Here is a 25,032-nt window from a genome sequence, read left to right as displayed (position 1 = left end):
GTTCTCCCTTTTCTGATGTGCGCTCCCTTTGAGCCCCTTCACAACAGTCCCATTCGTCTACTGACTCTGAAAACTGCCTTCCTGGTGGCTATCACCTCCGCTAGGTGGGTGAGTGAGCTCCAGGCTCTGTCAGCTAAGCCTCCCTTCCTTTCGGTTCATCCGTATAAGGTTGTCCTCCGGACACGTCCTTCTTTTCTTCCTAAAGTCGTGACTCCCTTTCACATCGGGCAATCTGTCACGCTGCCCACCTTCTTTCCGCCTCCGCATCCTTCAAAAGATGAAGAGAGGCTCCACCGTCTGGACCCATAACGTGCGCTGTCATTTTATTTGGACCGCACAAAACAGTTCCGGGTGGACGACCAACTTTTTGTTGGATATGTAGGTGCGAAGAAGGGTAAAGCTGTGCACAAGCGCACCATCTCGCGATGGGTCGTGTTGTGTATTAAACTCTGCTATTCCTTGGCGAAAAAGGTCCCTCCTGTTGGGCTGCGAGCCCATTCCACCTGGGCCACAGTGGCGACAACTGCCCTGAGACGGGGAGTCCCCTTGCAGGACATCTGTCAGGTGGCGACGTGGGCTTCACTGCACACGTTCGCCAAGCACTATTGCCTGGACAGCCAAGTCCGGAGAGATGGCCACTTTGGCTGTTCTGTTCTCCAGGACTTTCTGGTGTGATCTTGGTTCGCAGGCCCACCTCCGGGGTTGGTATTGCTGGGGTATCTATTCTAAGGTGAGGAATCTAACTAACGTGTTTCTTTCAGATGAACAAGTTACTTACCTTCGGTAACGATGTATCTGTAAGAAACATTAGTTAGTTAGATTCCTCACTGACCCACCCAGCCTCCCCGTTCTGCGAACCGACATCTAGGGTTAAGGTTCTCCCTTTCAGGGCCCTAGATTTTTTGGCACCAGTGTCGGTCTCTTGCATGGCTCAGCGTCCCTGGCGCGGAAAGCTATGTATAAGAACTGACGTCAGCGCGCGAGGGCGGCGTCTAAGTACTCCGACGTCATTCCGGCGCACGACGACGGACGCGGAGCCGCAGACGACGCCTAGCGACGCGCAAGGGGTATTGCTACAAAATCTTTCCGGATCCAGCCTGACGCCTGGGGATATTCTAAGGTGAGGAATCTAACTAACTAATGTTTCTTACAGATACATCGTTACCGAAGGTAAGTAACTTGTTCTTTAATTCCAGTAGATTTATGTGACACAATGCTTCTTGAGCTGACCACTTTCCGTGGATCTGCAAATCTTGTACCTAGGCTCCTCACCTCTCCATGGAAGCGTCTGAAGCCACCATCCTCTTTTTGTCGGGAGGAAGGATGGACCTTGAGAAAGGTTGTCTCTGACCATTCAGCAGGACATCGCTGATGTCATTTTTGAGGTTACTGAAATGATGGCATCTGAGGAGCCTCGAGATTGAGCCCACTGCACATTGAGCTGCTCCTGGAGAGGTCTCATTGGTAGGCAAAAGTTTGGGATCAGGGGGATGCAGGATGACCTCTCTAGCATTGATTTGTATGTCCTTACGGAAATTCACTTTTTTAAAGATAGACTGCGTTATCCTCTGTAGGGTGTAAAATCCTTTCCTCTGTGGGAAAAGCCTTTGAAAGCGTGGTATCCAGAGTGCTCCCAGAAATACCAGTGACCTGGAAGGGATAAGAGAGGACTTCTCCCTGTGAGTTTGAGATCTAGGGAGAGAAAAAGCTGTAGACAGGCTTCCATAGATCTTTTGGCAGCTTGGAAGGATGTGACCTCGACCAACCAGTCGTCCAGGTAAGGGAAAACCTGGTGTCCAGATCGTCTGAGAAAGGCCGCCACTGGCGCCAAGCACTTGGTGAAAACAATGGGTGCTGACTTTAGCCCGAAGAGCAGCACCCTGAATTGGTAATGGCACCCTGCCACTTCGAACCTGTGAAAACGTTGGTGCCTTGTATGTATGGGTATGTGAAAGTATCCAGAAAAATCGAGTGAGGACATATAATCTCCCGCGTCCATTAGAAGTAAAATCTTCTGGAGCGACCGCATCATGAAGGGTTGGCTTTTGTTGATCTTGTTCAGCAACCTTAGGTCCATTATTTGCCTCCATTTCCCTGTCTTTTTCTTGATTAGAAAGAAATGATAGTAGAAACCCAGATTGTGCTGATTGTGTGGCACCTTCTTGATTCCTTGCTTGGAGAGGAGTAATCTGATTTATTTTTCAAGAACTGGCAATGACGATGTGAAGTCTTTCATGGAGGGAAATTCAGAGGCTGTTGAATAAATTCCAGGGTGTGACCGTGCTGGAATAGGTTTAACACCCATTTGTCAGAAGGTATGAGCTGCCATTGATTGGAGAATTTAGAGCAAATGGGGCTGAATTGAAGTGGGACTGCGGTGACAGGAGCCTGTGATTCCTCATTGTCTCTGGTTTGTGTCTTAAGATCTTACTCCTGATGCTGGACGTCAACGTTCTGATGCTCTAGAATCAGCAGGTGTTGAGGTTTGTTGGAAGGGTTGATTGGAATACTGCGAACGAAACCCCTGTTGGTAATAGAGTTGAAAACACTGCTGTAGTTGAGGCCGTGAGAGATACTGACCTCTTCCTTGAAAGGAAGAAATGTTCCTCTGCTGCAAACTCTCCAGCGACTTGGCCGTGTCAGTATCTGACTTAATCAAAAGCAGCGCGTCATCTACGTGCTTGCCAAATGGATATTCGCTGTTGAACGGCATATCCAGTAGCTAGGCCTGAGCTTCTGGGCGGAATGTTATAGCTTTGACCCAACCCTGCCGCCTCAACTCTGCCACTCCCGCCATCTGCCTGAAGGTGGTAGATAAATTGTCCATTGCCACATTAATAATTTAATAAGAGGCCCTCTCACCTTCTGATGAAATGTCCATTGCTTCATTCTTCTTGTCATCGGGAAGAAATTCCAACAAAGAGATGTCAGTTGGTCATACCTTCTGAGGATAGCCATAACATTGGAGGCTCTGATGGCGGTAGACTCTAGCGCAGAAAACCTCTTGCCAGTGTTTTCTAGCCGGCGCCCCTCCGTATCCGGTGAGGTTGTACATGGGAAGGAAGGATTCTTAGATCTTCTGTGAGCGGCCTGCATGATAACTGAATCAGGTCGAGAAAGACCAATAAGGCACATAGGAGAGTTTTCAGGCGCCTTGTGTTTATTTGTCCAGAGTCAGTGCAACCGCAGGAATGGAGGCTGGCGTCTTTATTAATTTTAGGCCTTCTTGCCGTAACTAATCCACAATGGGAATGGCTCGAGTGGTGCACTGTGTACCTGCTTTAAAATCGTATAGAAAACATTGCCCGTTTGGCAGGCAGGTAGGTCAAAGCACTTTGATGCTCGCTCCAGGAGGAAGTGAAATTCGCCGATATCTGCAGGTTGAGAATCTGCCATAGAAGCAATAGGCAAGGGTGGCATGGGTGCCACCTAATTATCTCATTTATCGTGGAGATCCGGGTCCAACTGCAGCTCTTCATCTATTTGCTGGTCCTCGCTGACCTGCACATTAACAGGAATTGCTAATGGACGAGGTAAATTTCTGTTCATTGACAGTGTAGGTGTTGTCTGGGGCTCAGAAATGACATTAGGTGCATCCTATGTAGGAGGGGGCTGCTGAGCGGAGTTAGCCTCAGGGAAACATCTGTAATCATTTAGTATCCGACGCAAATCTGTAACTAAAGAAATAGGTTTATTTATGGAAGGCTCCTGAAAATGGTGACACTCATCTCCCAGGTCTTCACAGGGATAATGTTCCTGGAATGAGTCCAAGCATCGAGCACAGGTGCTCCCTCTATCAGAGAAGGATTATTCACCCTCAAGATAGGATCATCTAATGCCTCATCCTCCTCTGAATCCTGGCACTTGACTCTGCGATGTGAGAGGCTGTATGCAGTCTCTGATTCTTGAAAATCCAAGAGACGATTAGGAGGCAATGGAGAAATCTTTGAGAAGCCCTGAAACCGAGATGGATTGGCCTTAGATAGAGCATTGTCTTTTTCCCCGTCCCCTGATATTCTCAATGGTAACACTGACGTGTGGCCTGAAGAGAAATCTTCATCGAAGATGTAGTGACGAGCAGGACTGTCGACGGCGTAATCTGCATCTACTGAGATAGTGTTAACTGTGTAGACGACAGTGACATCAACACTTCCGCCGTCAACATAGCAGCCGTCGTCGTCTTGACCATCGATGTGGTGGTAGTTGCCGACGAGACCATCGGACGTGTGCCTGATCCTGTAGAGATGGAGGCAGTAGACCGTGGGTGCTCAGTCGACGGAGTCGTTGACAGGTCGTTTTTCTTAGAAGTGGTATCCCTGAAAGGAGTGTGAGGCACAGATGGGGGTGTTTAACCAGCTCTTTGCTGTAAGGTAGAGGGACCTGGCAGGTCCTTTTTAGCCCACTTTACCTCAGATACTTCTCTGCTGAGAGATTTTAGTATCTCTATAGGAATAGGAAAGCTCTCCATCCTTTCTTTTCTTAGAGGAGGTATGAGGCTTCTCATCTTCAGAGTCCGACTCCTTAGCAGCCTTCTTCCTTTGTAGCCAGGGAAGCAGCCTACCCTCACGGTCTTTGAGTTTTTTTTGTAGAAAACGTAGGGCAGTACTTGCATTCTCTCGGCTTATGGTCTGAATACAGGCAATAAGGGCACTCTTTGTGTGGGTCCTCGGAATAAAGTCGGGATCTTCCACAAGTCTTGCAGCACCTAATCAGCTCTTTTTTTAGACTCGAACATTTTGTAGAAAGACAGGAAAGCACACTTCCGAACTGTACCTCAGGTGAAGAGATACACTGCAAGCTGGAAGTTCAAAATGGTAACTGTAGAATGACTGTGACTGAGCAGAGCTCAGGGAGACTCCCTAGCACAATGTGTAGAAAGAAATCTGAGGTATAGTAGCCCTTCAGGGGATGAGTACTCTAGGCCTGTGCTCTGATTGGCTGAAGTTTGGATGCTTTAAAACTACGTTAATAGGTTACCAAATGCTATTGATTTTCATTAGGGATTAAGGTTAAAGCTTATTATTACTATTTTACTGTTACCGTGGACTCTCACCATGACAATGGGGAAGATTCATGCAAATCTATAAATAATACAATACTGGAAAAGTTTCTAGTAGTACAAACAGTCAGTGTGTCTTGTTTTCGCCTGTCAGATTCCATCTGACAGCGGTGAGTTTTTGGATACCGAGGCGATAGCCTCATTACTCCACATTCATTTTTGAGTTTTTTAGTCGCTGTTTCGGTTGTCTTATTGATGTGACGCTTTGTCACAGTTGAGGTTGGATCACAAGGTCAGCGCTGTGAAAGGCCGCAGGTTGCGGTCAATATGGTTTGCGGAAGTGTCAGCAAGTTTAGTCGCAGAGTCTTGTATTCGTCTGCCAAATGTCTTCTGGCGGTGATGAGCTTTTGATGGCTGCCGCGGCGGTTGCCTTCTGACAGTGATGAATTTTGGGTACCTGCCGGGGCGATTTGCCCTCAGGCAGTGATGGGTTTTTGGATGCTGTGTTGTTGTTTCAGTTTCACAAGTTTAGCGCTTCGATGGGCCTCGGGTAGCGGTCGAATGGGTTTGTAGAAATGTCTGCAAGTTTCCTGATCAGTGGGTTATCTTTTTGATCCAGTCCTTTGTAGAATGTCCTGTTGAGTTTGCGGAGATGGTCGTCCAACATCTCAACGCCTAGGTCTCTGTGGAGGGAGTAGTACAAACAAAACCTGCGTTGCCATTTCATAATGCTGGGAGGGCCATATTTTCCTAAAAGGAGGCTTTGATTTTTAGGTCTGACTTAATAGCAAAGCTGTTTGCTATAGCGTTTGTCACTACTCTTCCAAGATATACAATACAAACATCTTACCATGCTGCTGGCTTTTGGTGCATCTTTCTACTTCCAGCAAGTGCCTCCATTGGAATGCACCCTGTATATTGTTGTCAGCGTACATCAGCATATTTAGCAAATGCAGAAGCCATATGTCATGTGTTAATTTAAAAAAATGGTGTGGAAAGAATCACTGCTTTAAAAATTATCACCCTATTGTTAATCTTTCCCACATTGCATCTTAATTTTTTTCGCTGCTGTATGTAAATTACACTGATACCTTGTGGTACAATCTGATCTATAAAAAGATATGATTAAAGAAAATTGACACTGTAGAGAGACACTTCTCACTGCAGAATGCATGCATAATGAGGGAAACATTGTAAAATTCTTAGGCCATGCCCATCATTGATTTAAAGTTAGCTTCCTATGCCCGAAAAGTTCCAAATCAGAGATCCTCGTACTGAGAAGGGCAGACATCAATTTACCCCCGTTCAACTCGCCTGCAACTCCACGTTGGTCAGAAACCTGTGAATTGCGTCTCATCGATTTCATTTGTACCCCACATCACCTGTTCATGATTTGGAGGAACCTACCGCTCATGTAAGCCATACAGCTGCTAAAGAACACTAAAAATACTTTTGTGTGCTTGGGTTGTATGACGTAATAATGTCAAAGTCAAAGTAATTTTCTATCCCTTTAACTAGTATTAAAATATGTCTGCTACCACCAACTTACCCTTTTTCGAAAAATATTTTTGTCTTTTTCTGTGTTTGTCAGTGATATTCATTACTCACTTCCCCAGTATCCCTTGATTTATTTTTATGATTTATTTTTTTTTAGTATTTTTTTTATTGCAAGCAAGTGTTGTCAGTGGTTCTCTTTCCTATCCCCTCGCCCCACATCCTTTTTTTTTTTTTTTTTTTTTTTTTGGTTGATCCCCTCAACACTTTCTATGCTTTACCTTTTAGGTCTGGCTTAAAGAAAGCTTTAGCTGTTTCGACAGGCATTTGTTTTCCAAAAAGTTTGTAATAAAAATGTATTTTTTTAGGTCGAGCCTGGCAGCGCGCATGCGATGTCTGCTGTATCTGTTCAGGTTGTCTAGGCCACGCCTTCCGCTTTCTATTTGTCCTTTCTTATGCCATACACAATTCCTCTTTGGCCCGCCTGTAGGTGTGTCTTTAACTTTGTGGCTACCACCCATGTTACGTGTCCCCTTGCATTCCGATTGTATTTCCCGTGTTTGCCGCACTTCCTTTTTTTCACTTAATTTGTCATATGCCATGAAAACAGCAGCTCTTTGTTTTCCCTGCCAGCACGATTCAAAAGTCCCTTGTTTATTTATGTTTTCGCTCCCCCGCCGCACACGTTTCAAAAGTCCCCATGTTTATCTAGGTTTTCACCCCCCACCACCACCACACAAACAGACGTTTCAAAAGTCCTTTTGTACAGGGCCTCCGTTCTGGGCCTGGAGAGCGGCCAAGGCAGGGAAGCGGTTCCCATGGACGGCAGCCAATGAAAGGTAAGGACTACCTGCGCTGACATGATACAACACTTGCTTCTAGGAGAACGTTGTAAATGATATGAAAAGTTAGGAAGCTGGGACGCGTAAACTCATTAATGAAGGTAAAGTCCGGACTAGAGCCCTGAGTCCGCTTGGCATATCCTTACACTCTCCCCCACTCGCTACCCTGTGTTCATTGTTGCTGGCTCCCTCCCTCGACTTTACTTATGGTTTGTTTAACATGATGCGGAACCCAGAGCCGAGAGCATCTGCGTTGACGAGGTGCTGCCAATAATTTTTCTCTGCTGAAGGATTGGGGAGAGGAAGGCTGTTTGCCCTCGAGCTTCGAAGCCCACGTGTATAATGCTGTACTGATTTGTGACCCACGATGGACTGAGCAGAGCTAGAGCATTGAAGCTATCGTACTCTGCCAAACCCTTTACTACTGCAGATGCCCCCACCCCGATATCACGCGTGCACCAAATGTCACCCCTGTAACAACCCTTCGTCTGCACACAATTTCTCACTGCTGTAAAAACTGTGCAGATCTCGTGCACCCCAGACATCACAGTTGTGACAGCCCTTCTATCCTTTTTGTAAATGCAGCCTTTGTGCAAATCCCACCCCTTTAACGACTCTGAATCTACACACCACCTTTTTACTACTGCAGATCTCACTGTTGGCAAATCTCACGGATGTCCCAAATTTCGCCCCATGTAACAGCCCTCACTCTGCTCTAAATCTCTGATCGCTTTTAATCAAACGGTGCACACCTCTCGTGTATCCCACCCTTGTAAATTCACCAAACCTGTATCGACATTTCACTGCTGTAAATACAGAGGGCGCAAATCTCACCCCTTAAACAGTAGTCTATGAGCAGCAAACCTCTCAATACTGCAGATCCCATCCCTTAGGCAAATCTCACGACTTTGTCAAATCTTCCCCCGGAAAACAACCCTCGGTTTACTCCAAATCTTCTCTTTCCTGGAAAACAAACGTGCACATCTCTCACATGCAGCCCCTCCCCGTAATAGCAACAAGACTCAACTCTGCAATAACCCATACATCTGCGTAGCAGAATTGTCAAATGCACCAAATTTCTTCACGCAACTAACACTTCACATGGTACCAGGTCCCAAATCTTTATTTGCATAGCAGTTTTTTCCAGGTAATTTTCACCTTGCACGAAATTAGGCGACTCGGCAGACCTAGATCACTTATACACGAGCATCGTCTTGCACCATATTTTCCCTATCGACTGCTTGCGGCTTATTACTCTGTGTCCACCTTTTGTTGTATTGACTCTGCTCAGTCTCTCACATCTGGACGCTGTAACTTATGATCAGTAAACGCTGTGCGATTGCGTGGTTTTCAGTTGTCAGAGCGTGCAGCGTTTCCCTGTTACACGATGTGCATTCTTAGGGCGCTCGGGAGCACATATGCATGTCGAAGTGCCTCGCGACCTCGCCCAGTGGTAGGAAGCGCTGTATGAATAATAAAAGTATGGTCGCTATTATTTAACCACCCAGGAAACGCTTTCGCCATCGCAAGGAGGGGGGAAGCGCTATACAAATATAGCTCTGCCCAAAACCCTGACCCACTTACACAGCCGATTTTACTTTTTTTTTTTTTTTTTTGCACTGCACAGCACTCGTCATTGCACTGTTTCTCTGTGTGCTACCTCAGTCCTTTGTGCACCACGTCAGACACCTCATTCTTCGATACACCCGGTGGCAGTGCTGCATGTTGTGGTGTGTAGGGCACTATTCTTCCCTTGCACTAATATCTCCCTTGTTTTGCATTCCAAAATGTCCCTGTGGCCTGCACTTCATACAGCCTTTTCACCCCGGATGTGGTCATTTGTCGACATGGACTTTCTGGCCACGCACCCTTTTCCCCGATATCCTCCTTGCCGGGTGCAGAGCATAGCTCTGTGTGTGTGGGTGGCTTTGTGTGTGTGGGTGCAAATGCAATAGGTCTCGCATTTGAGAGTGATTAAGTTATTGACATTGTAAATAACAATGCCGTTTCTTTAAATGTTTTAAAAACAAACACATAAACAAAAATGTCATGAGCAATGCCAATAGCTCTAACTTTAACAATGCCGAGACCATTGCATTGTAAATGCTTGTCTTTTCTATACCTAAAACAATCACAACTTGGACTTCAATCCTGCATTGTATAAAGCAGTACTTTGCACATTGACAGAACACTTTGCATTTACATTTTTCCATTTTCTCGGAAACTACTTGGTTGACTCACGGTCCACATGCCAAGTCTTTGTCTCCTCCGTGCGGGAGGATATTTTATCAGAGAATTGGGTGTTTTGAACAGTGACGAGAGGGTCGGCGCTGGGAGATCCCATAGAATGGAAGTGCAAGGCCTGCTAAAAAAGGTCAGCCACCCAGTGATAGTTAAGTTAGAAAGGGATACGCCCAGGACTTTAAGTGGGATGGAAAAAACGGTGGGGTCTCGCAAAGGGGCGTGGTCAATGTAATTAAGGGCGTGGCTTAAAAACACATACGCTAGAAATCTGTGCTTGAAAGCATAGTGTGCCGCCCGACTTGTATTTTGGTGTTTCTGTCATTGCATCGAGATATATGATACAACAAGTAACATCATACCTACACCAAATAAGGACTATTGGCTTTGTCAATGTTTGTTAGTTGCATAAAATAAATAAGCAGCAACTATGGCTTGTATATATTATTGAAAAAGCTTCCACTGAAAGCCCCGGTGACACCACGACAATGTTGCTGCTCCTGCATTTCAAAAAGAGAAGGGAAATCCAGAGAGAAAATGACTCTCTTTAAAAGCTTTCCCTTCTCTTACCTGGCATGACGTAACTTCTCCACTAGTGAGATGAGCAGCGCACATCGATGTGCCTGCTGTCACTGCAGTCTGGGAAAAAACGGACCGCCTGTGCCAGGGCACAAAACAGGGCCCGATAGAGACCCGTTTCGAGGCCCTTTTAAAAGGCTGACGGTGCTCAGACCCGGTGAGACCCGGCCCACTTAAAGCCCTGGATACGCCATAAAGTACGCTAGTGACTGCCACTAGATTGACTCTGTAATTTTAGACTTCCCCTTCTGAGAGTGAGTCCTCAGACTCACTCAGTTACTCAGGCCATGCCATAACATACTATACAATGACAAACCTTACTATTCCATACTACCGAATAACAAGAATACCATTTCATGACAGCCAACACCACACCATACCATATCATACTATTCAATGACAGATCATACCATACCCTAGTCTGCAATGACAGCCCATACCATAGCGTACAATGACAAGCCACACCATACCATACAATAATATACTACGACAGGTATACTATACCTTAGCATATTATACAATAACAGACATTCCATACTATCCTATACACTGACCGGTCATACCATACTATATAATGGAAGGTACACTATACCGTACCAAACCATACCATTCAATGCCAGGCGTTACCATACTATACTATACAATGACAGGCTGTACCATGCAAATGTTATCATGTAATCATACTATTCTATTCCTTTTCAACAAATGATGTACAGCATCGCTAAAAAAAACAGGCAAAGTCAATAGATCTCGCGTAGGGGAGACCTATTGGCTTTGCCAATGCTTGTTTATTTTTGCATTTTCTGCAATAAGTAGAAAATAGTTAGTCTTTGGTCAGACGCCTCATCATTTGAGGGCAAAACCTTTGGAAAGACAGTTTCTTCTAGTTCCACCTTTCATCTGCGATTCAGCTCCGCCATTTAATTTTTTTTTGGGTGGGTAGCACGAAGGTTCGTAATCATTACTGTGGTGCCAAACAAGTACATGTCAGGGTTTCCTTTATGGATCAGCTGGCCATAAATCGTGCCGTGCACATTACTTTGCGTGCATTTATCATCTTTTCACCCCCCTGGGTGCGCGAAGACCTTCCATGCCAATGATCTTTTTGACAAATCTTTTGGTTATTAAGGAGTACTTGGCACTTCAACCACTTTTTCCTCTTCTGGCAATAGTGCTGTGTCCAAGCAGTTTCTTCAGTCTTCAGACAATTGTCTTCTACATTGTTGTCCCCAGTGATATACGGTCTCTCATGTGAATTTGAAAATGATGTCTATCTGAATTATGGAATCCAACTTCCAATACAATGGGCTTGTTTTTCAATGTGTTTAGTGAAGCCCAATTATTTTTAATAAGAAGTGGGCTTGTTTGGTCTCACCTGAGACCGTGCATGCACTGTCGCTTGCGACGACCTGATGTTAAGGGGGAAAAATACTTCCCATTTGTTGGCTTCATCTTCACTCACATTTCTTGTGTTTTCATTGTTAAGCCGCAGCATTTGCCAGTCTAGCTTCTGACACCTTTGGGAGGATTTTCGTTTCACTCCTATAGATTCTCTCTCTCTCTCTCCATCTCTTTCCCTCATTTTCTTTCTCTCGCAGTCTCTCTCAGCCAGCAATGAAAAACGTTTGATCTGTATTGAACCTGTTGAACCACTGTGCTACAGGTTTTAAAACTAATTTATTTTGTTTAATTTTTATAGTCAGAATTTTTGCTCGTATTCCTTTGAAACCCTTCATTTATTTGTTTCTGACTTCTGGCTCTCTTGTAAAGTGTCACCATCCTGGTTGAACATTAGGCACCGACCTTTTTTCGCTCTGGGCTATTGAAGTAAATTTAGACAAGGCGAGCTTCTCATAATGGCACCCCTTTATGTACGCAGAAGCTCTCAGACTTCACCCGGCTGACCAAAGAAAATGCAAATAGAGACATTTTAGAGTCCTCCGGTGACTATCCAATCAGTCGCCTGGCTAAAGCAAGCCTTGGGTCTTATGCATGTGGTCCTGAGTGGTCGATTTTTACTAGGATCACATTTACAATATTATAAAACAGCCACTGGTAAAGCCAATAGTTCCAATGGCTTTTTTTAATGCGTTCTTTCAAGTCAGGTTGTAGAGCAGTGCAACTGCTGTGCTGCATGGTTGAAAGTAAGTTTTAATTTTTAAAAAGATGCTGTGATGTGGTCAATGCTGGCAGCATCATAGTGCGTTCTTTTGTACTTTCAGTCATGCTGTACACATACAACCTGGCTAAAAAAAAACATAATGCTAATAGATCTCAGATAGGCGAAACCTGTTTGACTTTGCCAGTGCTTGTTTTTCAATGTGGAAGGTGGAATCCTACTTTGTATAAGAAGTACTCTTGTTTTTCCCTGCGTGAAACCCTTCACCTAGTTTGTGGTGGAGTTTCTTACTTTTTTAAATTACTTTATTGATATATTTTTGTTCAAGTATTTCAGAATTCACGGCAGTTTTCAGAGAATCGTTGATTAAAAAAGGGTAGGGCTTTGTTCAGAAAATCGCTGACCCAGGAATGAGTACCAAGAACCCCATGAAATTTTTGAAACTTTCAGTTTCTTCAAATAAAGAAAATATTTTGTAATGTAGTTGGGAACTAGACCCGATGTAAAAACTGAAAAAGAGAAGTAGATGTGCTGTTTCTTTTCGATCTCTGCATCTTTTGTGGTTGAAAACGTTTGTGGTACTGGTTTCTCGAATTGGTGCTCTTGTCCGATGGCGGGGGTGGCCTTCCATTCCAAGAACCACAAATCTAAACAGAAGTACTGAGAATCTTGTGAATTTTTGTAAAAATTGTGTTTAGTATGAAAACAAATTGTAGTATTCTGTTTGAAAGTAAAGAATTATCTTAGTGCAACAAGAAAGTCAATAACGTATAGGTAAATAACACTTTTTCCATGTTTTAAGCCCTGTGGGATTCGCAGTACTGGCAACCATTATTGCTAAACTAGAGCGTGTTAGATCCATCCACATCTATTTTTCAAGCTCCAAGGAGGGATCCACAAGTCTTAGTAAACCATTGCAGAGGTTTGTTTGTTTTTTGAGAATGTATTCAACCCCATTCACATTTTTGAGTATCTCACACAGTTTACCCAACTCCTTGCTTTATCTCACAGTTCTGCCGCGAAGGAGACGATGGTTTAATTTTTGGGGGAACCGAAACTTTTTGTATCTTTTCAATGGCTTCTGGACAAAAAGAACAGAAGAGTAGAAATCCAGAGGAAAAAGAACCCAGAAATGAAGAACTGGAAGATATTTTCCCATAGGGCTCCAAGTCACTACCTGAATCCATCGTTTGGAAAGTATTCACCATTCCAACTTGTGAAAAAATGTCTTTGAAGTATGTGACTTTCCCTTTGTGCAGACGAAACTGGGCATTGACAATCTAAGGAAATACAGATTTGAAACCTCATCAACACACAAGCATCTTAGTTCTTGCCATGAACTGCAGTTCAATGCCAAGAAGATAAAAAAAGGACACTAAGGAGAGGAGTACATCTTCACCTTTGCAATACGTTGTCCCTCCTGGAGGGTTGCATGAAGATATCCTGCAGAAAGAACAATAAGATACTGAGCCCTGCTTTGCACTTGTGGCAGCTTATTGCTTGCTTTGTCACAAAGTAATCTCTTGGGGTGAGCACAGTCTCACAGCTTGCGAATGCCAAGGACTTTTACATCAAAAGACCTGCAAAACGGTTTTTTTCTTTAATTTTATTGAGCCCAGTTTCTTGTTCGTGCATCATGGGTTTGCCGTTCGTCTCGTTAATAGTGGGTCCCTAGGGAGGGGAGGGCCCTCCCGTGCATGAGGGCGAGGGCCCCCACGCATGAGGGTAAAGCCCGCGCATGAGGGTAAATGTGTACTCAATCTGCTCTCTTATATACCTTTTCAGATCTTTTTTCAGGAGGTGGAGACCGACTCCCGGCATCCTGTAATGATGGCTGTAGCACTTTTAGGTCTGGCATTAGCCATTTTACAAAAATTATATGTATAATATACTTACTTAAAGCAGCTTTTAGACGGCTCTCTTCATCCATTGGTCTGATGCTGTGTATTCACATTTTTCTTAAGCCCTCTACAGCATACAGCAAGGGTCAGTGGATCGGCCAACTTCAGTCACTGGTAACTTCTCTTTGAGTAACTGTATTTTTCTCGTTCACAAGGAACACATCTACTCAAGGTATTTCCTTTTAGTGCCACATTTTTGTTTGTACTTAATTATTACTTTAGTATTGCCTTTGCGTTTAAAGCCTGATATGATAACAGGGCACTTTCTACCAGGTCTTTACAGCAGACACATTCCAACTTTGAGTTCCTGTATCCTGCTAATGTGAATTCCTTTTGGAGCTGTCTTTTTAGGTTGCAGCCTACCAGACAGCACAGTTGTCTAGTCTGCTAAAGCCATCTTGGGGATTTTCAGAAACTTGACCTAGGAATGCATTCTGCCCATCGCGGACCATTAGCTTTGTGATTTGTAACTCACATTTACTAGCTTTCTATTTGCTAGCTTTATTTGCGTAAGCTGTCCAACTTGAATTTGTCCCTCCTATTGCCCAAACCTTGTTTACTGTATTGCTAAACTAACTCGCTTTCTGTAAACAGGCCTTTAAATCTTGCTCTTATCTTGTCACGTTTGCTGTGCATTCAAAGACAGACCTCAAATGTCAGGCTCCCTCTTCCAGTGAGCTTAGTGTTTATTTTTCATTGTCTGACTTCAAAGTGAGAAAATGTATTTCACAAGCCTGCTGAATACCCATCTAAGAGGAGAGGGTGTAGTATATTTTATTTCTACCACACAACAAAATAAAAAATAACTGTGCAGATGTTTCAGAATATATCAGAATTAGTACAGATGAAGCACATTATTTTCTTAATTCTGAAGTGTGGTGGAAACAAATATTTGAATACGATCAAAACGTATCAATACACTAGCTGATGACATTTGCACACATTATCGTTTGTGTGCAGTAGAACCATATTTTGGTACAAATGTAATATTCATTTAAATTGAAAATGTGTTGTCTGTAATAGCAGTGCGCTTCCACACCATGCATATGCCACGCCATGCCCCTCTAAGGCCCTCTACGACATGCAACACCATTCGATTCCACACCACTCCACTTTACGTCCCTCCACGCCACACCACCTGCCCCATTGCACCCCTATCCACTCCACCCTAATTTACCCCACCCCACTCCACTATAATCTACCCCAAACTACCTCATTCCAATCTACCCCACTCCACCCAATCTACCTCACTCCACTCTACATCACTCCAATGTTCCTACCCCTCTCCACCCCACCCCACTCATCCTAATCCACCCCTCCCCACTCTACCAAACTCTAACCCAGTCTAACTCACTCCACTACGATTCACTCTACCCCATTCCACTCACGACTACCCCAGCCCAATGTACCCACCCTGATTCAATCTACCCTACTTCAATCTACTCCACTTTAACCTAAACTAACCCAGTCCACCTCACTCCACCCCAGTCTACCTCACATTCCACTCCACTCTATGCCCCTCCACTCATAGACCCTCTGCAAAACGCCACCCCACTCGGCTCCACACCATTCTAATTTACGCCATTTACTCCACTCCACGACACAACACACCACTCCATTTTACGTCCCTCCACTTCACAACATCTACCCCACTGCACCCCACTACAGTCTACCTTACTCCACTCCGATCGATCCTACGCCACTCGACCCTAATTTACCCAATCCCACTCCGCTTCACTATAATCTACGCCAATCCAATCTACCCCACTCCACTCAACGCCACTCCAGTTTTCCCCAATCTACCTCACTCTACCCCAATCTACCTCACTCTACCCCAATCTACCTCACTCTACCCCAATCTACCTCACTCTACCCCAATCTACCTCACTCTACCCCAATCTGCCTCACTCTACCCCAATCTGCCTCACTCTACCCCAATCTGCCTCACTCTACCCCAATCTGCCTCACTCTACCCCAATCTGCCTCACTCTACCCCAATCTGCCTCACTCTACCCCAATCTGCCTCACTCTACCCCAATCTGCCTCACTCTACCCCAATCTGCCTCACTCCACCCCAATCTGCCTCACTCCACCCCAATCTGCCTCACTCCACCCCAATCTGCCCCACTCCACCCCAATCTGCCCCACTCTACCCCAATCAACCCCAACCCACTCCACTGAAATCTAACCCACCCTGCTCCAATTTACCCCACTATCCCAGTTCACTCTAATCTATTCCAATGTACCCCAGTCCAACCCACTCCAATATACCCGACTGCACTCCAATCTACCCCACTGTGCTCCACTCCAATTTACCCCCTCCATTCCAATTGACCTCACTCCAGTGCAAAATATCCAACTCTTCTGCACTCTAATCTACCCCACTCTGCCACAATCTACCCCGCTCCACTACAACCTACCCTAATCCAATCTACCCCACTACAATTTGCCTCTTTCCAATCTACCGTACCTAACCCACATAACTCTGCCACACTGCACTCTGCAACACTGCACTCTGCCACTCTGCACTCTGCCACACTGCACACAACTCTACCCAAATCAACCCCGCTCCACTTTACTCCAGTGTTCCAAACTCCACTCAAGTGTTCCAAACTCCACTCCAGGCTACCACACTCCACTCCAGGCTACCACACTCCACTCAAATCTACCCTACTCCAATCCATCCTACCATAATCTACCTGTCCACAATCTATCCCACTCCCGTTTACCCCATCTACTCCACTCCAATACACCCCACTCCAATCTACCCTACTCCAGTGTACCCCACTCCAATCATCCCTCTCCAGTCTACCTCAGTCCATTCCAGTGTACCGTTCTCTAATCCACCCAATCTACCTCACTCTACAAATACTCTACTCCACTCTTTCCCCACTCAATCTCACTCCACTCCAAACTCGACTCCACCTCAATCTATCCAACCTCCCGCCACCCCAAACTAACCCACTCCACTCTACCCGTCTCCACTCTACCCCTATCTACCCACTCGTTCCACCCAATCTACCAAATTATATTCTACCCCATCTACACTACTCCACATCAATCCATGCTACCACATGCTACTCAAATCTATCCTGCTTGATTCCAGTCTAACACACTCCACTCCACCCCGCCCCAAACTACCTTACTCCAATCTACCCCATCCAATCCGCCCACTCTAATGTACACTACTCTTATTTACCACAATCAACCCCACTCCAATCTACCACACTCCAGTCCATCCTATCTAACCCACTCCACTCTACCCCTCTTCACTCTGCCACACTGCACTCCACTCTATCCAATTCGAACCCACCCCACTCTACCACATTCCACTCAAATCTACTTTACTGCACTTCAGTCTAACCCATTGCGATCTACCCTACTACAACCAACCCCTCCCCATCCTATCCCTCTCCAATCTACTCCACTCCAGTCTATCCCACTTCACCCACTCCACCGCAACCTACCCCACCCCAAACTACTTGACACCATTCATCCTTCAATCAATCCCACTCCATTGCAGTCGATCCTACTCTATTCCACTCAGTCTACCTCGCTCCACTCTACCCTAATCTACTCCACTTTTCCCACTTCCCCAATCAATGTCACTCCACTCCAATTTCGACTCATATCCACCCAATCTACCCCACTTCATTCTACTCTACCCTACTCCACATCACTCCACACTACCACATGCTTCTCAAATCTGCCCCCACACTAGTCCAATCTAACCCACTTCACCCCCAAACTACCCTATTCCAATCTATTGCAGCCAATCCACCCACACCAATGTTCACCAATCTGCACACAATGAAATGCCTTTATAACTGCACTCCTGTATGTATTTCAACTGAGGACTATGGCTATACTTGTAAACCAATTTAGTCTGTATCTCCTGCTTGTATTTGTTTCTAGTTTGCTTTCAGTGCTCTTGTGTGTCTTACTTATATGGTTATTTAACTATTATATCATTAATTGAACCAGTGATTTTCTGTCTGTCTCTGTATGTCTATCTTTGCAACCTTATCTAACTTTCTGTGTGTGTATCTACCCGTCGTTCCGCTTGTCCATCTTTATGTCTATCTACCTGTCTATCTACGTCTCCGTCTGTGTGTCTATCTTCCTGTCTATCAACCTATCTCCCGCCTCTCTATCTACCTGTCAGTCTGTATAGCTATCTTTGCAAGTCTATCTATCTGTCTTTGCAAGTCTATCTATCTATCGGTGCAAGTCTATCTATTTATCTCTTCAAGTTCTATCCGTCTGTCTGCCTAACCATCTCGTTTTGTCTTGGTCTTTATGGCCGCCTGTATCTGTTTTGCAGGCCTCTCCATCTTTTCAACTTTCTCTATCAATTTGTAATAAAGATTTCTGAAAGAGCCTTAGCAAGGGCAAGAGACTGGCAGCCAACACGAGATGAGTTGGCTTTTTTAGGTTGGGTGTAGTTTGAAGTTTTGATTTGTCTAAAATGATGTGTATAAAATAGTTTTGAGGCATGAATCCTTTTCTGGATTCACATGCTATGCATTATTCCGCCATCTAGTGGTTGGGTCCGGAATTGTCTTGTGTTTTTTTTCCTCCCCCATTTTGGGCATCGTCAACCACCATTTTGGTGATTTGTCCGTCCACTGTGTGACATCAGACAGCGCCCCGGATGTTCCTGTGTATAGTCGCCATCTTTATAATTCTTTTTTCGCTGTTGGGCCTAGAAGCTACGGAGGGGCTCAGAAAGTTTTTTCGAAAATGTGAATTTTTGGGAAGAAAATCGTACGATTTGCTGAAGACCTCAAAAGAGACAACAGCCACGTGGTCGGAGAAGAGGGCAGGTAGGGGACATGGAAAATACCCCCTTTAAAGTCTGCCCTAGGTGCCAGTACAAATTTGTGCAAAGAGACCCCCACAAGGTCTGCAACCTCTGTGTCCCGAAGGTTCATCGAGATGAGGACCTCGAGGCCTACACCGCATTCCTGCCAAAGACGCTTGAGGTATGCTGAAGACCGGGGCTGGAACACTACACCTTGGCCACCACTCAAAGGATGCAGGTTCCACCAAAGAATATCGCCCTTCGTAGGGGCGACAACTGCAACGTCGCTGAGACAGCTCATGGCAAAACAGCGGACTTTGATACATACGCAGCCTATGCCGAGAAAATGCAGGCGGTGAACAACCCAGCAAAAGGTGGTGAGGAAAAAAAGGCATACGGTGATAAAGCCTCCAAAAGGCACTGAGCCTAAACACTCTGACAATAAGTAACATAAGGTAGCCTCAGCACCGAAACAATCATCGGCGGAAGGTCAGCCAAAGACAAAGGAGCCGCACCAGTTCCAACCGAGTGATACTGATACACGATAAACTCCGTCCAAACCCCTGACAATTTCATCCACTGAGAGGGAGTGAGAGAAAGAAACACAAGGCTTTGGAGTAGACAGAACCATCGACGCCGACAAAAAGATCTTCGCCGCTGCTCGAGGCAGACAAGAAAGTGCTCAAGGTCAAGAGAAAGAAAAGAATCTAGGCTGAAATGGCAGGCCTGCGGAAACGTTAGGGGGAATTTGTTTCATACTCTTTCTCCTTGCCTTGTGGAGTCCCTCAGGGGTCATCACTGAGCCCTATTAATCCTGGTCCCTTGAGGGCATGTTCTTAAAAGCAGGCAGAACCATTGATGGACCCCAAGTGTTTAACCTAAAGGTCTTTAAAAAATAGCAGTTGTGAATAATTCACATGCATATATTGTGTTGTGCAACAGGGCTTTCACAGGTAGGTTGATACTATGACACCAGATATCTGAAATTCGAATACCTGTATCTTTTTTTTTTTTGTCTCTTTGCTCTCTAGACGCTACAAGACAGCGAGCTTTTGGGCTGGTGTCACAAGCCTACACCTCCATCTCTGCTGATGACTTTGCCACCTTTGTGGGGCTTCCAGTTGAGGACGCTGTGAAAGGTATGTTGATTGGCAGGCATTGTTGTCAGGGCCTAGTTACATGTTAGTGACCCTATTTCTCCTGGGTCACTGAACAACGTATTGTGTCAAATGTAAACATTACGACCTGAGATTTGTCAGATGCCTGTACTGCAAGAAGTGCCATGCACACCTACAGTATAATTTCCGTTTACTTGTGCCACTCAACTCTGCACCACTCCACTGCGTCACTCCAATCTTTTCCACTCTACTCTGCAACACTTCACTATACGCCAATGTACTCTACTCTGTACCACTCCACTCTATGCCAATCCACTCTAATCTACTCTACACCACTGGACTCTACACCACTCTACTCTATGCCACTGCACTCTACCCTGCACCACTCCAGTCTACCGTGCACCCTTCTCTATGATGCTTCACTCCACTCTGAAACAATCTATTCTGCGCCACTGCAGTCTGCCCCAATATACCGTACTATGTATAGGTGTACGCCACTGCATTCTAATGTACTCTAACCACTGCACTCTATGCCAGTGCACTCCACCACTTTACGCAAAACCATTACACTCTACAGTTCTGCACTCTGTGCCAATCTACTCTGCACCACTGCACTCTATGCCACTATACTCTACTTCGCACCACTCTACGCCACTGCACTCTACTCTACAGCACTCTGCACCCTTGTACACTGTTTCTGTACTTTACTCCACTCTACTCTGCACCAATCTACTGTACACCACTGTACCCTACAGCACTCTACATCATTGTACTCCATGTCACTGCACTGTATGCCACTCTATTCTTCATCAATCTACTCTACTCCCCTGCACTCTGCCAATGCACTCTACACCACTCTATTATACACCACTGCACTCTGATAGTCTGCTCTGCAACACTGCACTCTCCACACCACTCTATGCCGCTACACTCTGCCTCTGCACCACTCTACACTAACCTACTTGACGCCACTCTAATCTATTGTGCACCACTGCACTCTACACCTCGCTACTCTGCATCACTCTACTCTGTGCCAAAACACTCTACTCTTCGCCACTGCACTCTACACCACTCCACTCTACACCACTCCAGTCTAGGCCACTCCACTCTACTCTGCACCACTCCACTCAGCCCTGCACCAATCCACTCGACTCTGAAACTGTCTACTCTCCCTCACTTCACTCTACGCCACTCCAGTCTATACAACTTTATGCCACTCTACGCCATTGTGCTCTATGCCATTCTACTCTAAACCACTGCAGTCTTCTTTAATGTACTCTACCACACCTTAGCAAAAACCAGTGTACTCTACACCACTGCAGTCTACATCAACTACTCCGCACCTCTGCACTCTATGCCACTATAATCTTCAACACTCTACGCCACTCCACACCTTTGTGCTGTACATCACTGCACTCAGCGCCACTTTGTTCTATTCTGTACCACTCTACTCTACACCATTGCTCTCTGCACCACTCTACAACACTCTACTCTGCAAGACTGCACTTTTCACCACTGCATGCTACGCTACTCTACTCTGCACAACTGCACTCTATCTCATTGCACTCTACTCTGCATCACTCAGCTCTATGCCACTGCTCTCAACGCCATTCTAACTTACTCTGCACTTTACGCCACTCTACTATACAACTCTGCACTCTATCCTGCACCACTTCACCTTACTCTCAAACAGTCTACTCTACTATGTTACCCCTAGTGGTGGGTGAGGGCTCTTGCGCCAATATTTTCAATATCCCTTCTTGCCTGAGATCTGTTAGGTTACAAAATTGGTGTTAACCATAACTCTTTGTAGAAGCAGTACATTGGTTTGTTATTGTGTATGTGCTGGTTCAAATAAGACTAGGGGAGAAAGAAACAGAGGTTAATTCGCTTTCCAACTATCATAACAACGATAACAACGAACAATGTTTGCTGGGTGGTTTTGTCAGTCTATCGCCCACCAAAATCTACCCCACTCTTTTATGAGCTCTTTGGACCTATTATGTCGGACCTACGGACCCGATACACGAAAATCTTGGTGACAGGAGATTTTAATCTGCACTGGGATAACCCCCATTGGGACTTAGCCACTCGTCAATTGGATACTATAATGACTGCCCTGAGTTTTATACAACTTGTGGATGCTCCCACACATATTAAAGGCCATGTTCTTGACCTTGTGTGGACGACAGACACAAATGTCACTCTTAAAGATATTACACAATGTATATGGTCAGACCACCATCTAGTGTCTTGCATGATACCTATCGATGACCATATACATAACACATCGCTGGAAACCAGGAGAACCCGTAAATGGGCTGAGGTTGATTTAATAGCTCTGACTAAGGTGCTATTGCCAATGAATCAGTCCTCAGACCTGGAATGTAGCCTGGACCGAGAATACACGGATCTAACACAGAGCCTGGCTCAGGCTATTGACCAGATAGCGCCAGTAAAATCACAGTTGATAAGGGGACCTGGTAAGGGGGCCCCCTGGTTTACGCCATCATTAAGGGAGCATAAAAGAAAGCTCAGAGCCTTGGAAAGAGGCTGGAGAAAAACCAAGCAAGACACAGCTAGGAATCTCTATAAAGCCTCCCTCAATCTATATAAAAAGCTCATTGTCCTAGCTAAAGCGGAATATTATGAGTCCCGCCTGAGTAAGGCAGTCAATATCCAGAAAGAGACGTTTAAAATCCTGTCAGAGTTGAGTAAAAAACCTGAAAATTCTAAGTCCCTTATAAATTGTAACTCCTTTCAGGTGTACTTTTTAGAAAAAGTGAAGGCCATGGATGGCAAATGGAACTGCCATAACTTCGGCCCAGTATAATCCAGTTGATTGTACTATTACAGCATTTCCAGAGCTGGATGAGCTGAGTCTGGAGAAACTGATGGGAAAAATCAAATCTGGCTCTCCAGCAGATCCGTGCCCACCCAGCGTTTTTCGTGCAGCTCGTCCCTTATTGGAGAAATGTATCATTTCCCTCCTCAATAGATCTCTGGAAACAGGGTATCTACCGGTGGAATTCAAGGAGGCACGGGTAAGACCCCTACTGAAGAAACCCGGTGCAGATCCTGCAGTGTTAAAGAACTACAGGCCTATTTCCCAATTGCCTTTCCTCTCTAAAATACTGGAACAACATGTATTAAAATCCCTGTCCCTGTATCTGGAGTCTCACCATCTACTCCATGAGCGGCAGGCAGGATTCCGAGCTCATCACAGCACCGAGTTGGTGATGCTCTCGGTGCTGGATGAATTAAGAGGCATGGCTGACTGCAAGAAACCGAGCGCCCTGATCCTGTTAGATCTATCAGCGGCGTTCGATACGGTCAGTCATGCCTTACTCTTGGAGAGATTGAATGACTTTGGGATCAAAGGCCTGGCCTTTAAGTGGCTGCAATCCTTCCTCTCGGGAAGAACACAAAGGATACAACTGGGGGATCAAACATCTGAGGTGGGGACCTTGGAATGTGGGGTGCCACAGGGTTCAGCCCTGTCCCCACTGCTATTTAATCTCTACTTACAACCTTTGATTGCATCACTGGCCAGCAGGGGCTGTAGAGTCTTTAACTATGCGGACGATACACAGCTGCTGCTGAGTGTTGACAATTCAAGGACCGCGCAACTCAATGCTCAGAACATCTTGAGGTACACTGTACAATGGATGACTGGAAATCTATTGAAGATTAATCCAGATAAGACCGAGGTATTGGTGATCCCATCCAATGCCTCACCTTGGAGTGACCTCTATTGGCCAGCGGAGTTGGGCCCTGCTCCAAAACCAAGTATGAATGTAAAAAGTTTGGGGATCAAACTGGATTGTGATCTATCAATGTCCAGTCAAATTTCCTCTGTGGTGGGTAGGTGTACAAATATCATCCGACAGTTGCGGAAACTAACCCCTGTCCTCTCCCAATCAATGATGCGCTCAATCGTAGCAGCAACCGTCATCTCGAGGATAGACTACGGAAACGCTCTCTATCTTGGCCTACCTAAAACTCTCACTAACAGATTGCAGGTCGTGATGAATGATGCTGCACAACTAATTTTTAGACTCCCAAGGAGAACTAAGGCCTCTCCTTTGCTCCACAGTCTGCACTGGCTCCCCATCAAAGAGCGAGTGGAATTTAAGAACTTATGCACGGCTCATAAGGCAATTTACGGTCAGGCACCAGCTTACATCACAGATCGTTTGGAGGTGTACAGCCCAGTGAGAACACTTAGATCCTCAGATTCTCAGTTATTGGCTTGCCCCTGTTACAAACTTATAACTAAGGGAGGAAGAGCCTTCTCTGTATTAGTTCCTCAACTATGGAACACGCTGCCTGAGGTGCTGCGCAGGGAGGGGAACCTCCTGCGGTTTAGAAGGATACTAAAAACACTGCTGTTTAAAAGAACCCTGGGTGTAAATTAGACCAGGAAGTGCCTTTCATTCTGTGTTTGCCTAGTTTATTGTTGTTACCACCGATTTCCGAGCGCCTAGAGACCTGTAGGTGATTGGGCGCGATATAAATCTAATATAACAATAACAATACAACAATAACAATCATTAGTGTAGTGTAGTGCTGGATCTTGATTAGTCCAAGTCCTTCTTATTGTATTGTTGGCTTCAATCTGCTGTACGCCACTGCACTCTGTGCCGCTCTACTCCACCCTGTGCCATTCCATTCTACGCCATTGCACTCTACGCCACTGCAATCTATGCTGGGCCACTCCACTCTGCACCAATCTGCCCTACGTCACTTCACTCTACACCAATGCAATCTACACCACTTTGCTCAAACCCAGAACTCTCCACGCCACTGCACTGTATGCCAATCTACTCTGCAACATTGCACTTTACGCTACTTCACTCTAGGCCACGCCTTCTCCACTCTACGACACTCTACCCCAGTGAACTCTACTCCGCTCTGACATTCTACTCCAGTCTG

At 45.4% G+C, this 25,032-nt stretch overlaps 1 protein-coding gene across 1 annotated transcript in view; it reads left to right on the top strand.

The window, feature by feature from the left end:
- COPS8 (COP9 signalosome subunit 8) overlaps positions 1–25,032 on the top strand; it is a 229,188-nt gene that overhangs the window by 196,378 nt on the left and 7,778 nt on the right. Inside the window, exon 5 of the mRNA XM_085645094.1 lies at positions 20,011–20,118. Within this exon, the coding sequence (XP_085501220.1) occupies positions 20,011–20,118 (108 nt within the window). The remainder of the gene's footprint in view (positions 1–20,010; positions 20,119–25,032) is intronic.

The sequence above is a fragment of the Triturus cristatus genome, chromosome 3_1 (genome assembly GCF_964204655.1).
Source record: "Triturus cristatus chromosome 3_1, aTriCri1.1, whole genome shotgun sequence".
Lineage (NCBI taxonomy): Eukaryota > Metazoa > Chordata > Amphibia > Caudata > Salamandridae > Triturus > Triturus cristatus.
Note: the sequence above shows the minus strand (reverse complement) of the source record. Positions and strands in the feature narration are given on the sequence as shown.